The sequence below is a fragment of the Oryzias melastigma genome, linkage group LG17 (assembly GCF_002922805.2).
Source record: "Oryzias melastigma strain HK-1 linkage group LG17, ASM292280v2, whole genome shotgun sequence".
In the NCBI taxonomy this organism is placed as follows: Eukaryota; Metazoa; Chordata; class Actinopteri; order Beloniformes; family Adrianichthyidae; genus Oryzias; species Oryzias melastigma.
Window position 1 is genome coordinate 12,985,773 of NC_050528.1, and position 15,233 is coordinate 13,001,005.

Sequence of the window (15,233 nt, forward strand, 5' to 3'; positions counted from 1 at the left end):
GACTCCATGACAACACCCGACCAGAGACCCAGTCTATATGTGGCGTGTGTCTACACAACCATGGAAAGCCTAGAATAACAGGAGGACTCATGTTCCCAACCACATAAAAAGACAAATGTTCAGAGTGGTTACCAGACAGTCACTTTTACAAGAATGGTGCGTGCAGAAACCTGGTTAATTAGGGCCCCATTAATGGCATTCACAGTTAGAGCAGAGTCCAGACGCTCCCTAGGGATCTTCAGTTTACGCACCACGTCTAGAGTAATTAAGTCACCATCTGAACCAGAGTCAATGAGTGCATCAAACTCACCCTGCTGATTATCACTAGATAGCAGGACTGTGTTAGTTGGTCAAGAGGGCAAGACAACAGAAACACGGCTCACCAGTTGCCCTCCTGCTGGGGAGCCCTGGGGTTTGTTGGACAGTTCCTGATCACGTGCCCAGGCTCCCCACAGTACAGACACAGATGTCCCCCCCATGCGTCTATGCCGCTCAGCTGGGGAGAGACGACTGGATCCCAGCTGCATTGGTTCTGGATGTGGCATGGAGGATGAAGGCATGCTGAGACTGCACCAACTGGGGGAAGACTGAGCAGGTGTCGACATGGATGGGTAGACCTCTGCCATGCTGCGACGTTCTTTATGCTTGTGCATCCTCTCTTTCATCCGACGATCAATGCGGGTGGCCAGGTCGATCAAGGACTCCAGGTCATCAGGAACACCACGAGTTGCAAGCTCGTCCTTTAGAGAACTGGCGAGACCTTGATAGAAGACGTCCACGAGTGCCTCGTCAGTCCAAACTGCGCTGGCAGCTAGGGTGCGGAACTCCACTGCAAAATCTGGAACAGCCTTGAGAAAGCCGAAGCAATTGGGAAGCTGCAGCGCAATTAGGTGTGGAAGGGTTGAAGACACTCAGGAGCTTGGCAGAAAATGCTCTGATGGAACGGCAGTGGTCCGCTGCCCTGCTCCACTCAGCAAGGCCCCACTGCTTGGCTCTCCCCTTCAAAAAAACTTAGACCATAGGCAACTTTACTTTCTTCAGTCGGGAACTCACCCGAGTTGAACTCAAACTGGAGCTGGCATGAAGTGAGGAAAGGCTGACAATCCTCAGCGCTTCCTTCAAAAGGTTCTGGAGGCCCCAGTCTTGTTTGTTGTGGTGGTGGTTGCTCCAAACGAGATAGGCGGCCATGAAGCTCCAAGATGCCGGTCATGCAGTTGCGCATCTCTTGGCCCAGGGAAGCCATTTCTGCGGTCAAAAAATCTTCTTGGGAAGGGGGGAGCGGAACATCACATGCTGGTTGGTGTACCCTGCTGGGTCTGTCATGGTTGATTCGTAATGTCATGAGCTGGTCGAAGGGGACCCAGATGCAGGGAAGGAGGCTCGGAAAAATTTAAGATTCTTATGATTTAATAACAAAAAAAACTCAAAGGAAAAGGTGCAAAACTATTTAAGCAAAGAGCTGAGAAAAACTACAGGGAGAGCATACAAAACGAACCAACACTGAACACAGGAGGACCTCAACTTAAATAGGGAGCAAGCTAAGTCAAACTAAGTGCAGACAGCTGTGCACTCCTCCACAGAGATCAGGAGAGGGTGGAGATCAGCTGGGAGGAGCCACAGTCAGCTTGCACGGAGGAAGAAAAAAAAGGTGAACACAAACAAAAGGAGAAACACATCCAAAACATAACAGCATCTTCAGTTTTGCTCTTCCTGATCAGCAGCTCCGGTTTATCCACATGTTTCCTTCCAAACTCCTCTGTCATGATGTGATTGGAGGATCAGAGTCACACCTGTTTCTGAGGAAGTGAAACTCACACAGTCTTTGTGTCTGAGAGGAGAAATGGCGCAGAAAGGAGTCGATCTGGATCAAGAAACCTTCAGCTGTTGCATCTGTCTGGATCTGCTGAAGGATCCAGCGACTATTCCCTGTGGACACAGCTACTGCATGAAGTGTATTCAAGGATTCTGGGATGGAGAGGAGAAAATTCCCTGCTGTCCTCAGTGCAGGAAGATCTTCACAACGAGGCCTGTTCTGGTGAAAAACTTCATGTTTGCAGCTTTAGTGGATCAGCTGAAGAAGACTGGACTCCAAGCTGCTCCTGCTGATCACTGCTATGCTGGACCTGAAGATGTGTCCTGTGATTTCTGCTCTGGAAGAAAACTGAAAGCCATCAAGTCCTGTTTGTTCTGTCTGGCCTCTTACTGTGAGAAACACCTTCAGCCTCATTTGGATGAAGCTGCATTCAAGAAACACAAGCTGGTGGAACCCTCCAAGAACCTGCAGGAGAACATCTGCTCCATTCATGATGAGGTGATGAAGATGTTCTGTCGCACTGATCAGAAGTGTATCTGTTATCTCTGCTCTGTGGAAGAACATAGAGGACACGACACAGTCTCAGCTGCAGCAGAAAGGACTGAGAGGCAGAGAGATCTGGAGGAGAGTCAACAACAAATCCAGCAGAGAATCCAGGACAGAGAGAAAGAGGTGAAGCTGCTTCAACAGGAGGTGGAGGCCATCAATCACTCTGCTGATCAAACAGTGAAGGACAGTGAGAAGATCTTCACTCAGATGATCCGTCTCATCCAGAAGACAAGCTGTGATGTGAAGCAGCAGATCAGATCCCAGCAGCAAACTGAAGTGAGTGGAGTCAAAGATCTTCAGGAGGAGCTGGAGCAGGAGATCACTGAGCTGAAGAGCAAAGACGCTGAGCTGAAGCAGCTCTCACTCACAGAGGATCACAGCCAATTTCTGCTCAACTACCCCTCACTGCCACCACTCAGTGAGTCCACATACTCATCCAGCATCAATGTCCGTCCTCTCAGATACTTTGAGGATGTGACAGCAGCTGTGTCAGAGCTCAGAGACATAATGCAGGAACTTCTAAGAGAGGAATGGACAAACATCTCACTGACAGTCACTCATGTGGATGTTTTACTGCCAGAACCAGAACCAAAGAGCAGAGCTGACTTCTTAAGGTATTCATGTCAAATCACACTGGATCCAAACACAGCACACAGACAACTGTTACTGTCAGAGGAAAACAGAAAGGTGACAGTAATGAGACAACCTCAGTCTGATTCTGATCATCCAGACAGATTTACTGATTATCTTCAGGTTCTGAGTAGAGAGAGTCTGACTGGACGTTGTTACTGGGAGGTGGAGTTGAAAGGAAAATATGTTCGTCTATCAGTTGCTTACAAGAACATCAGCAGATCTGGAGATGAAAGTATATTTGGTTTCAATGATAAATCTTGGGCATTAGATAGTTCTCCAGACAGTTTCTCATTTCACCACAACAGCATACAAACCTCCATCTCAGCTCCTGTTTCCTCCAGAGTAGGAGTGTACCTGGATCACAGAGCAGGTGTTCTGTCCTTCTACAGCATCTCTGAAAGCATGACTCTCCTCCACAGAGTCCAGACCACATTCTCTCAGCCCCTCCATGCTGGAGTGTTGTTGGAGTACGCTGTTGGAACCTCAGCAGAGTTCTGTAAACTCAAATAAAGAAGTGAAATGTTTGTTTTTAATGATTTCTCTGCTTTCCATCATTTTGAGCTAAACTTTTTAACTGTTAATATTCTGTTGAGTCGTGTTTATAGTCAGAAATAAAGAGAGAAATGACAAATCCCTAGAATGTGGATTTGAGACATTTTTGAAGATGAATCTTGATTTTTTTTTTTGGTAAAATCTGTTTTCTTGTTGTTTCTTTGAACTTTGGGATTTGACTGTTTGAATTAAATGTCACACAAATGTTGTGTTCATGTTTTTGTGTTGTTGTCATGTGAACTGAAGGAAGCTGCAACTCAAATATAATCAGAGACATCACAATTAAAGACTTTCCCTGTTTGCTCTACACAGAAAAGAGAAGAAACTGAAGGAGAAGATTGTGTTTGTAGAAAGAGAAACATTTACAACATTGTTATCTGTCTGTTTCATTTGAAAACTTTTGTTTGAATATTTTAATCATTTGACAATAAAAACATTCTGATTATTTTGTCTTCATTCCAGTATCTGAGAGTATTCGTTTGTTCTGGCAGTACTTCTGGCATGGAGAAGTGGCAGTACTCTAAAGAACTATTTTTAGAAGTCTTGGTATTTGGTATGGGCTGCACGGTGGCGCAAGTGGTTAGCGCTCTCGCCTCACAGTGAGAAGGCCTCGGTTCGAATCCCGGCTGGGACCATTCTGTGTGGAGTTTGCATGTTCTCCCCGTGCATGCGTGGGATTTCACCGGGGACTCCGGCTTCCTCCCACCGTCCAAAAACATGCCTCATAGGTTAATTGGCGACTCTGAATTGCCCCTAGGTGTGAATGTGAGAGTGGATGTGTGTGTGATTGAGGCCCTGCGACAGACTGGCGGCCTGTCCAGGGTGTACCCCGCCTTCGCCCATCAGTAGCCGGGATAGGCTCCGGCACCCCGCGACCCCGAAAGGGAAGAAGCGGTCAAGAAGATGGATGGATAGTATTTGGTATCTGTTTGACCAAACCCCCTGCCAGGAGCCAATGGGTAATTTCTCCTCCAGAACAGAGGGTGGCGCTGTTGCGCGGTTGAAGAGTGATACGCTTCCGCTGTTGCTGCTTTGCAGAAATCTGCACTGCGGAGACTTTTATCTGTTTCTTAGCTGACGGTAGGTGTTAAATATAGTCATTGGTGTTAAAATAAAATATAAATATATACTTTTTATTTTGCATAACTACGTCGTTTGTTATTGACGTTGGTTTTACTCGAGGCCTCTGTAAATGTTTACACCGGTTTCTGAATGATGCTATATGCTAACGTTCGCTTAGCATTTAGCTGTCTTCAAATGTGGGACCGATTGATGCGATGAAAACATTCTGCGTTGAGGCTAATATGATAACAAGAGTCGTAAGAAGATTACTAGGTGTATAATAATAGTATCATTTAAAAATGGTTAAACGTTTTATTGTCATTACTCCCTGTTTCGCACCTGTTTGTATTGGATTTGTTGAGTTTTTAGTTTTTTACGACATGCAGGCAGCGGTTTACTGCAGCAGCTTTCTGAACACACTGCGTGTTTACATGTGACGACCATCCGTGTTTCTGCGGGGGTTCAGATTCACCTCTCTGTTTTACAGGTAGCACAACGGGTCCGGAACACACCTGACGCTCGCAGGTAAAGCCTCGGCAGAGCTGGAAGCTCGCCACCATGGCGGACATCAAGAATTTCCTGTACGCCTGGTGTGGGAAAAAGAAGCTGACTCCCAACTATGACATCCGGGCGGCGGGCAACAAAAACCGTCAAAAGTTCATGTGTGAGGTGTGTCTGTGTTCACGTGCAGCTGGTTTTTCACCAGACTCTCCTCCTGTAACTTCTCCATCTGCTCCTTCAGGTCCGGGTGGATGGCTTCAACTACGTGGGGATGGGGAACTCAACCAGCAAGAAGGATGCTCAGACCAACGCCGCCAGGGACTTTGTCAACTATTTGGTCAGAGTTGGGGAGATGAAGGCCGAGGAGGTCCCAGCTCTGGGGGTCAGCTTGCTTTTTTACACCTTATTAAAGGAGATGTAAAAACAGAGTAGAGTGGTCTGCAGCTCCGGAGCCACCTGTGGCTCTTTAAGCCCTCTATAGTGGCTCTTTGGCTAAAGAAAAATAAAGTAATGGTATTCCTTTTTTTTCTCTTTTTAGATTAGTTAAGTTTATACATTTATGATTGAAGTGAACCTTGAAGATAAACTAAGTAAAGATTTTTACCTTCCTGAGTTGAAGAGGTCTTGTTTGCACTTTTCTTCCTCCAGAATGTACAGATTTTAAATACTAAGTGAAAATTTGGTAGAAAGTCTGATCTTTTATGAGTATTATCTTGTGCTTTCCAGAGATGCACTGATATGATTTAGTTTGGCACATGGAGTCTTTTATTTTGAAGGAAATGGAAAAAAATAGCTTCACATTTTAATAAAATGCTAATTTATCTTTTTTTATTTCTGTTTTTATTATATTATTTTAATTCCTTTTGCCAGAAAAGAAACATAATTGATATTTATTATTTAAAAAAATACAATGTAATAAATGCACAGAACTATCAAAATAAGACTTTAGGGCTCCTACTAGGTTTTGATCAGGAGAAAACAAGCCCTAATGGATCATTTACTGTTGAAGCTTGTAGACCCCTGAACTAGAGGAACGTCTTCCCAATCAGTAGAGTGCCTCACTATGTTTAGGCCAGAACAGAAAACCACGTATAAGGTTAAGAATCCATGAAGTTTGGGAGAATTAGTCAAAAGTTGACCTGTGTTCAGCGTGAACTCAGCCAGAACTGACCAAATATGTTTACTGTTTTGATCAGGTCATGGCTCCAGAACCAACCCAGCCCGATGGACCTCCAGGCAGCTTCGGAACCCTCCCAGCAAGCGGGCCTCTGCCCCCCCATCTAGTAGTGAAGGGGGAGAAAGGTTTGAGTCGAACACCTAACCTGCGTTCTCTCAAATTTCACTCTTCTTCATTCTGAGGTCTCTTTTTTCAGAGGCTGAAGTCCCCATGGAAGAACATGCGGGCCAGACGGAACAGGGGTACCCTCCAAGAGGAGGCTATGGGGACGGAGGAGGGGCTGAGTGGGACAGAGGGGCCAACCTGAAGGAGTACTACGCCCGGAGGGATGAGCAGGAAGCCCAAGCGGTACTCGAGCCAGCTATGTGCTATAAAGCTGCTTTCAAGATGATCCAGATCCTTTTGAGCTCAGTCATCTCTGCTATAGCTGGAACTGTGAATGTGGCTCCCCTGTTTTAGACGCTGGAGTCCGAGGAGGTAGACCTGAATGCAAACTTGCACGGGAACTGGACCCTGGAGAACGCCAAGGCCCGCCTCAACCGGTTCTTCCAGCAGGAGAAGATGACTGCGGAGTACAAGTACAGCCAAGTGGGACCAGATCACAACAGGTCTGGATCAGCGCTCCCCCACCAGCTGTCAAACCAGATCCAGGCTGACGAGCTGCAGGTCTCACGTCAGTCTGGATTTGGTCTTTTCCGTTGTTGGGTTCTGTCAAGACAAATTAACACCAATTTAAATCCAGCTCCTCTGGAATGTCCTGAAGAAGCTGTGGCTTCTCAGGTTGGTGAATGTTTCCTCTGAAAGGGGCCACACGGCTTGGCCCCCGCTCACTGGAAGCACCTGCGTGTTTTTCTGCCGGACTGCTGCAAACCCAGAGAGCTCCAGAGTGTGCTGGCTACACCAGAGAGCCCTCACATCCCATCTCCAACTCAAAGTCTGCAGAGCAACACCAGAACTCACGACCACGCTGAGGAAATACATGGGGAGGGTTTTTAGGCACTCTAAAGCCCCCCCATGGGTGCAGCTCCGTGGTCTCTGGTCATGATTTGTGGTGTTGCTCTTCATTGTAGGCTTTAAAACCTGAAAGTCTGGCAGAAAAACACCCAGGTTTCTTCCTGTGGACACCTTAGGTGAGTCTGCTCCTGAGGGGACGCTTGGCTAGAGGCTTTTACTCTGAAAGGCACAGGAAGTAACGCTGCCATGTTACTTTTCCACAGGAGCTTCATTGCAGAGATGCAGCTGTTTGTGAGGCAGCTCGGTAGAAGTAAGTCTTCACAGCATGTCTGTGCATGAGACCACTGAAACAAAGATTCTTTACTCAAAAGAACAATGTTTGTTCTAATAACAGTTTTTCAGAGATGTGAGCTGAAATAGCAAACACAGGATTGTCACATTTACCTGATAGGCTGAAACAGCTTTATGTGGTGCTAGTGACTCCGCCCGTTTTGTCTGTTTAGAGATCATGGCCCGCGAACACGGCTCTAACAAGAAGCTGGCGGCGCAGTCGTGCGCGCTGTCGGTGGTGCGACAGCTGTACCACCTCGGGGTGCTGGAGGCGTACACTGGAATCACCAAGAAGAAGGAGGGTGAGACGGTGAGAGTTTGATGTTTTAAAGTTTCGTCAAAGCAAAAATGAAGCTGGCTGAAAGTTTGTCTCTTTTTCATGTCCAGCTGGAGCCGTACGACGTGAACGTGTCTCCTGACCTGCAGCAGCAGCTGAACACTGTGGTCGAGGAGCTTGGAATCCAGGTCCCCCCACCGGTGAGTTCCAGACAGGTTTTGAAAGAGGAGCTTTGATAAATCCCCTGGATCATTCTAGGTTTCTTAGGTTCTAGATGCATTCTTTTGTGTGGGCTTCTTCTGCTGTGACCTGCTGTTCCCCCTTCCTCCTGTGGGGGGAGTAAATGTGTCAAGCTGACACGGATGCTTGTGTCTTTCAGCCTGAAGATCCCAGCAACCCAGTGTCTCTGATTCAGGGGAAGATCAACACGTTCGAGCCCTCGCAGCGTCAGAACACTGCTGGCGTCGTCCCCTGGTCCCCGCCGCAGGTCAACTGGAACCCCTGGACCAGCAGCAACATTGATGAGGGCCCGCTAGCTTTTGTAAGGCTTTCTCCTGGAGCTCTAGATGGAAGACCTCAGGGTCTGAGCAGATGTCTCCTGATACTTTCATGTCCAGGTGCTACCTGCCTCCTAAAATATCTCCTTCTCCCCTCTTTAGTGCACCCCTGAGCAAATCAGTGAGGACCTGCACAATGAGCTGATGTACCAGCTGGAGCACGACGACTCTCTGCAGAAGGTCAGGGAGTTGGTTTTGGTGCTGTGGCGAGCTCTGCTCTCTGACTGACGCTGTGTTGTTTAGATCCTAGCAGAGCGCGATCAGCTGCCCGTAAAACAGTTTGAGGAGGAGATCATGGGGGCCCTGGAGAGCAACCCGGTGGTGATCATCAGAGGAGCCACAGGCTGCGGCAAAACCACGCAGGTTCCTCAGTACATCCTGGACCGCTTCATCAAAGGAGGAAGAGCGTCTGACTGCAACATCGTGGTCACCCAGGTAACAGAACGCACCTGAAGGATGCCTGTGGTCTCCAGTCATGCTAATGTGCTACACAGAATGCTAATTATCTGAAAATAGAGTGCCAAAATAAATAGGATAATTATAAATAGCAACACATTTTTACCTAAATGATTTCTTTGATATCAAGAACAGAACTCAATTTAATGCTTAGATACAAACTTTTAATCTCCAAATGCTAACTTTGAACCCAGACATAAAAATGTTGTTAATATGATTCTAAATAAATCTAAAGCCAGCAGAGCAGCCACAAAATAATCCACATTCTAGATAAAACTTGAGAAATCTTTTCAGTATTTCTGCAAGTTATTAAAGTTATTAACTTTGGTCAAAATAATAAGAAATAATAAGAAAAACTGGCCTTAACAACAGAATCAATGTTTTTTTTTTTCTTTAAGTCAAGCTGTAAAAAGCTAAAGATTTAAATATAATCTCACTAAACATCAGTTTATTATAAAGCAATGCATATTTTGATTATATAGTTTATTATACATATGAATAAATAATAAAAATAAAGTATTGTGAAATGTAAAAAAAAATATGTGTATCTAAATTGTCTGAAAAGGTTGCGAGACTTTCTGATATTTATGCTACATATTAAAGCCCCTCTATGAAAAAAAGGTGTTTTTAACAGTATTTTTCTCATAAACGAGGACATATTTAAAGAAAATGAAGAATACAATTGAAATTCTGAGTATTTCTTCATTCAGATTGTTGTGATTCAGGAGCAGATGAAAATACTGTTTGAAAAAGCTTGCACTTGTGCAGAAAATACGATAAAAAAATACGATCAAAAAATTTGCAGTGGCAATGGGGAGGGGAAAGAGGGGCGGGGATGCATCTTGCCAAAGGTCCCGCCCTCAACTCAGAGACAAATTTCTAATGAACCACTGCTGCTCTACTGAAAAAGTGTCATTGAAAATGACACGTTTTTTGATTTTGGCTAAAATCCTCATAATTGTAATAATGAAAAACACTGAATTCTTTTAAAATAGATCAAGAGATGATTGGAGTGGGTTCAAATGAGGATCTAAATAAAGCCAGCTGACCTCAAAGTTTTTTTTCAGCTGAACTCTGGTCAGCCTGGCCCAATTTTGGCCATTGACATTTTTCACGTGAAGGCTCTGCATAAGAGCTTCTGTAGCTCTCGCCTGCATGATCTTTCTTTGCATAAATGAGTGCATAGCAGCACAACTAAGACTGTTGTAACCATAAAGACGCTCAATCATTTTCTATTTAGCACCAAGATCTCGTTTTCTGTGCACATGAACGCCTAGCCGATCCATTGCTGTCATGTCTGCAGCCCCGTCGGATCAGCGCTGTCTCCGTGGCCGAGCGAGTCGCCTATGAGAGAGCAGAGGATCTTGGGAAAAGTTGTGGCTATAGCGTGCGTTTTGAGTCTGTGCTGCCCCGTCCGCATGCTAGCATCTTGTTTTGCACTGTGGGTACGTGAACACCTTGAGCTCAGAAGTTTGATTGGACGAGCTGATCCTTTACGTTCGTCTAGATTAGTGTTGAACTATTTTGGTATCCCTGCAGCCTTTCATTTCCTGAATATGGTCTTTGGCTCTTTCAGGCGTTCTGCTGCGGAAGCTGGAAGCAGGAATACGAGGAATCAGCCACGTCATTGTGGACGAGATCCACGAGAGAGACATCAACGTGAGTTCCTGTTCAGAATCGGTAAGGATGAGGTCCACCAGAGGGCGCTTTCATTGTGTATGTGCCTGCAGACGGACTTCCTCATGGTGGTGCTCAGAGACGTGGTCCAGGCCTTCCCGGACGTCCGCATCCTCCTGATGTCGGCCACCATCGACACCACCATGTTCAGAGAGTACTTCTTCAACTGTCCCATCATCGAGGTGTTCGGACGCACCTTCCCTGTTCAAGGTTCATCTTTGACTTTCAGAAACTTGAAGTTCCTTTGCTACTTTACTAAGACAACTAAAGGAAATCCAAGTATTTATTTGAGATTTTGTGTTTAGAGTATTTTCTGGAAGACTGCATCCAGATGACAAACTTCATTCCCCCGCCAATGGATCGGAAGAAGAAAGCCAAAGACGAGGAGGGAGGAGAAGAAGATGTAAGACACTTTCTGCAGAAGTGAAAGTGTGCCTGAGGACCATCTCTCATGTGCTCCATGCCGTCTCTGCAGACCAACTGTAACCTGATCTGTGGGGCCGAGTACACTCCAGAGACCAAGAACACCATGTCGCAGATGAGTGAGAAGGAGACGTCCTTCGAGCTGGTGGAAGCGCTGCTGAAATACATCGAGACCCTGAAAGTTGCCGGGGCCGTGCTCGTCTTCCTGCCGGGCTGGAACCTCATCTTCTCCATGCAGAGACACCTGGAGACCAACCCGCACTTTGGTCCGTGCCCCGCCTCTGTCCAGATCTCTCCACCTTTTAGAAACTTGTCATAAAACGTGGCGGTCTTGTTTCAGGGAGCAATCGATACCGGATCTTGCCACTCCATTCTCAGGTCCCACGCGAGGAGCAGAGGAGGGTGTTTGAGCCGGTTCCTGATGATGTCACCAAGGTGGGTGGGGTGTAAGCGTGTGAAGCAGGAAGTTGTGCTCTGTCTGACTGTCACTGCTGTTCCAGGTCATCCTGTCCACCAACATTGCAGAGACCAGCATCACCATCAACGATGTCGTCTACGTCATCGATTCCTGCAAGTAAGTCCTGCACGCCGCTCTCCACGCAGCTCAGTTCCTCAGTTTTAATGGCAGGGTTGCTCTCAATTCAAAAGGCAGAAAGTGAAACTTTTCACCTCCCACAACAACATGACCAACTACGCCACTGTGTGGGCTTCCAAGACCAACCTGGAGCAGAGGAAGGGGCGAGCCGGCAGGGTCCGACCCGGCTTCTGCTTCCACATGTGCAGCCGCGCTCGCTTTGAGAAGTATGTTGGAGTGGTCCCGCCCCCTCCTGTGATGTGTGTTTGCTGGTTTTGACTGTGTGTTGGTCTGCAGGCTGGAGACTCACATGACTCCAGAGATATTCAGGACACCGCTCCACGAAGTCGCTCTGAGCATCAAGCTGCTGAGACTCGGCAGCATTGGACACTTCCTGTCTAAGGCTATTGAGCCGCCACCACTGGACGCCGTCATAGAGGCGGAACACACGTTAAGAGGTGAGAGTCTGTTCAAGGACGCCATTTGCTAGGAGAACTGAAACGTGGGATGTATTTAATGACTGTTTGTGACATATTGTCCCTTCCTGTGTCACACTGCTTCTTCCTGTGACACTTTGGCTATGTCCTAGTTCCTTCCAGCTCACTATGTAGTGCATTCACCATTTTGTAGTGCTGTCCAAATCTACCATTCCAAAATTAGGTGTCCTAGAAATTTCCCTGAAGTCTTTGCGAAAAACTAGCATGCATCGATGCCCACTAAATTAGCAAATATAGACCACAATGCATTGCAACTGAACCATTTTTGCAAAAAAAAAAATGTTAAATTTTTTTTGTACTTAGGGATTAGGGTGGGAATTCAGACAAATCCACTGCTACTTCCTTTGTGACGTAGCACCTCTTAGTGTGTTTCAGAGTAATGCTTCCTGTGTGACATATCACTGCTTTCTTCGTCATAATTCCACTTCCTGCTGGAGGTCCTACTGTTTCCTGTAGAATGAGCTGCTTCTTCCTGCATTATACGGCCACTTCTTGTGTGAATTGCCACCATTTCCTCTGCCGTGCTGTAACTTCCTGTGTATAGGGTCACCTCTTCCTGCGTCCCCCCGGGTTCTCACAGCAACCGTTACAGCTCTGGTCTGGTGCGGCCACTGGTGTCTTTACCTAACTCTTAAAAGTGCGAGAGGCACTCAGTCTGCGTCCATATCAGGCCGACTTCTGGGATCTTTCTTCTCCGGCGCTCCAAATCCACTTTGTTGTTCAAATTTTTAACGAATGCCGGAGCACTTTTTGGGAAGTTGGGGCTAGTATCGACCTAAACCGGAAATCATGCAAGCGAGTGTAAAGTGTATCCAGTACATTTTTCAAAATGTAACCCCTTTACTGCTGTTTTCACTGTAATTTAAACATCATGTCATTGTGACAACCAACCCTTGTCTCCTCTACTTGTACACAATAAGGCTAATGAAGTACAAAACGTTTGTATCTGAAGGTGCTGCAGAAGTGGATCAGATGTGAAGCGCATGCTGGCCCATCGGCTACACACAGACACACTCAGCGGGCTAAAGGTTGTTCCTACCGGAATCGCTGCCATCTAGTGTGAGCCTGCATGGAGAAACGGCATCAACTGAGTCAGAAGCGGCTCAAAAATATTATGATAAACCTGGAGGATAATCATTATCCAGAGCAGGTGTTTTTTTACATAGCATGATCAGAAGTATTATTGAGTAAGGATTGGTAACAGACATTCTTCGGCGAGACGGGGACGGGAGGTTCTTCATAATCACGGATATCTGTGGTCCTTAACCCCCACGAATAAGGGGGGATTACTGTACTTCCTAGATAAATGGGGGGTTATATTATGGACCTACATGAGTTTGGAGTTTTGAGAGGTCTGCGGTGGAGCCTGTGGGTCCAGCCATCCCATAGCCAATGCGAGTCATTAGCCACAGCTAGAACGCTCCCATGTTGCACCTGAGCTGTAATGGTTGCAGCGTGGGTCCAGGGTCAGAGTTTCAGTTCTTTTTGAACTGGGTTTTGGATGACTGCTGAGATTTCTGAGTATGTTTTTGTGTTCCAGAACTGGATGCTCTTGATAGCAACGACGAGCTCACCCCTCTGGGTCGGATTCTGGCCCGGCTGCCCATCGAGCCTCGATTGGGGAAGATGATGATCATGGGCTGCATATTCAAGTCAGTCTCTGCTCTCTTTGTCAGTGCCTGCCTGTTTGCTTTAGTCTGTTTCAGTTCTTTTGTGTTTTCCTGCAGCGTTGGAGACGCCGTCTGCACAATCTCTGCCGCCTCCTGCTTCCCTGAACCCTTCATCAGTGACGGAAAACGCCTCGGATTCGTCCACAGAAACTTCTCTGGCAGCCGCTTTTCCGACCACGTGGCTTTGCTGGCCGTCTTCCAGGCCTGGGACGATGTCAGGTTTGTGGGGGGGTGGAAAATGATCATTACATCTGCACTGTGATTGGACAACTTCTCATCACCATTCCCTCTGTGTAGGGTCAACGGTGAGGAGGCGGAGATGCGCTTCTGCGAGCACAAACGCCTGAACATGGCCACCCTGAGGATGACGTGGGAGGCTAAAGTCCAGCTGAAGGAGATCCTAGTGAACTCTGGATTTCCTGAAGGTACCTGAATTCACCACAAAACGTCATTTTACTGAACGTAGCATGACCTTTCCTTACGTCTGGTCCTGCAGAGTGTCTGATGACACAGATGTTCAACACTGTTGGACCCGACAACAACCTGGATGTGGTCATTTCTCTGATAACCTTTGGCTCATACCCCAACGTCTGCTACCACAAGGAGAAGAGGAAGATCCTGACCACAGAGGGGCGCAACGCCCTCATCCACAAGTCCTCCGTCAACTGTCCGTTCAGCAGCCATGACATCAAGTACCCATCACCCTTCTTTGTCTTCAGTGAGAAGGTGGGGATGTCCTCCAAACCTGTTTAGTTATGCTTATTCCAATTCAGAGTTTCATTTTTGACAAGTGCACACATTGTGTTCCAGATCCGGACCAGAGCCATCTCGGCTAAAGGCATGACTCTGGTCAGCCCGCTGCAGCTGCTGCTCTTCGCCTGTAAGAAGATCAGCTCCAACGGAGAAATCGTGGAGTTGGACGACTGGTGAGTCTCCAGCTCTCTGCACATCAAGCTACGTTCACACTGGCCTCAGCGTTCAAGCAACCACTTTTAATGAAGTCTATATATGCTCATTTTGGATTTCCGTGTTCAAAACTTTTGCCTGAACCTGCGTTTAGCATGTTCTTGAACGGCCGACACATGTCCGGTGTGACCGTAGCTTCAGGATCTTAGGCTCAGATACTGCATCTGGAGTTGAGCTTTAGTTCTTAAGGTGCTCCAAATATTGAGCCAAACTTGTTTGAATGTCTTCAGGATCAAGCTCAGGATCCCCCATGAGGTGGCAGGGGGTGTGGCTGCGCTGAGGGCGGGGCTTGAGGCTTTAGTGGTGGAGGTGACCAAAGATCCAGAGTATATCAACCAGATGGATCAGGGCAACACGCGCATGCTGAACGCCATCAGATACGTGTCCAAGCCGACTGCCGCCGGACTCAACCTCATGAACTCCAGCCAGAGGTACCAGAGAGCTCAGAACCAGAACCTGATTCTGTCCAGAATCTGACAGTCTTTGTCCTTACAGGATGGGAGACGGACCACGGCCCCCCAAGATGGCCCGCTTTGATGGAGGGGGCAACAGAGGAGGGGGGTTC

The 15,233-nt window shown here is 47.0% G+C and overlaps 2 protein-coding genes across 2 annotated transcripts in view; both read left to right on the forward strand.

Moving 5' to 3' along the window:
• Positions 1–1,801: 1,801 nt before the first annotated feature.
• LOC112144295 (tripartite motif-containing protein 16-like) lies at positions 1,802–3,644 on the forward strand. The gene has a single exon (XM_024268779.2). The coding sequence runs from the start codon at positions 1,841–1,843 to the stop codon at positions 3,503–3,505; it is 1,665 nt and encodes a 554-aa protein (XP_024124547.1). The 5' UTR covers positions 1,802–1,840; the 3' UTR covers positions 3,506–3,644.
• An 858-nt stretch (positions 3,645–4,502) lies between these two features.
• The window catches only part of dhx9 (DEAH (Asp-Glu-Ala-His) box helicase 9), an 11,036-nt gene continuing 305 nt past the window's right edge, over positions 4,503–15,233 (forward strand). The window contains exons 1-28 of the mRNA XM_036216321.1: positions 4,503–4,627; positions 5,097–5,278; positions 5,352–5,492; positions 6,307–6,412; positions 6,484–6,635; positions 6,747–6,895; positions 7,505–7,551; positions 7,745–7,881; positions 7,959–8,048; positions 8,228–8,389; positions 8,508–8,585; positions 8,649–8,840; positions 10,165–10,306; positions 10,438–10,520; positions 10,592–10,748; positions 10,844–10,941; positions 11,014–11,227; positions 11,302–11,396; positions 11,462–11,535; positions 11,610–11,762; positions 11,833–11,993; positions 13,573–13,684; positions 13,760–13,921; positions 14,000–14,127; positions 14,199–14,428; positions 14,513–14,628; positions 14,899–15,099; positions 15,164–15,211. Of these exons, the coding sequence (XP_036072214.1) occupies positions 5,168–5,278; positions 5,352–5,492; positions 6,307–6,412; positions 6,484–6,635; positions 6,747–6,895; positions 7,505–7,551; positions 7,745–7,881; positions 7,959–8,048; positions 8,228–8,389; positions 8,508–8,585; positions 8,649–8,840; positions 10,165–10,306; positions 10,438–10,520; positions 10,592–10,748; positions 10,844–10,941; positions 11,014–11,227; positions 11,302–11,396; positions 11,462–11,535; positions 11,610–11,762; positions 11,833–11,993; positions 13,573–13,684; positions 13,760–13,921; positions 14,000–14,127; positions 14,199–14,428; positions 14,513–14,628; positions 14,899–15,099; positions 15,164–15,211 (3,539 nt within the window). The 5' untranslated portion in view covers positions 4,503–4,627; positions 5,097–5,167. The remainder of the gene's footprint in view (positions 4,628–5,096; positions 5,279–5,351; positions 5,493–6,306; positions 6,413–6,483; positions 6,636–6,746; positions 6,896–7,504; positions 7,552–7,744; positions 7,882–7,958; positions 8,049–8,227; positions 8,390–8,507; positions 8,586–8,648; positions 8,841–10,164; positions 10,307–10,437; positions 10,521–10,591; positions 10,749–10,843; positions 10,942–11,013; positions 11,228–11,301; positions 11,397–11,461; positions 11,536–11,609; positions 11,763–11,832; positions 11,994–13,572; positions 13,685–13,759; positions 13,922–13,999; positions 14,128–14,198; positions 14,429–14,512; positions 14,629–14,898; positions 15,100–15,163; positions 15,212–15,233) is intronic.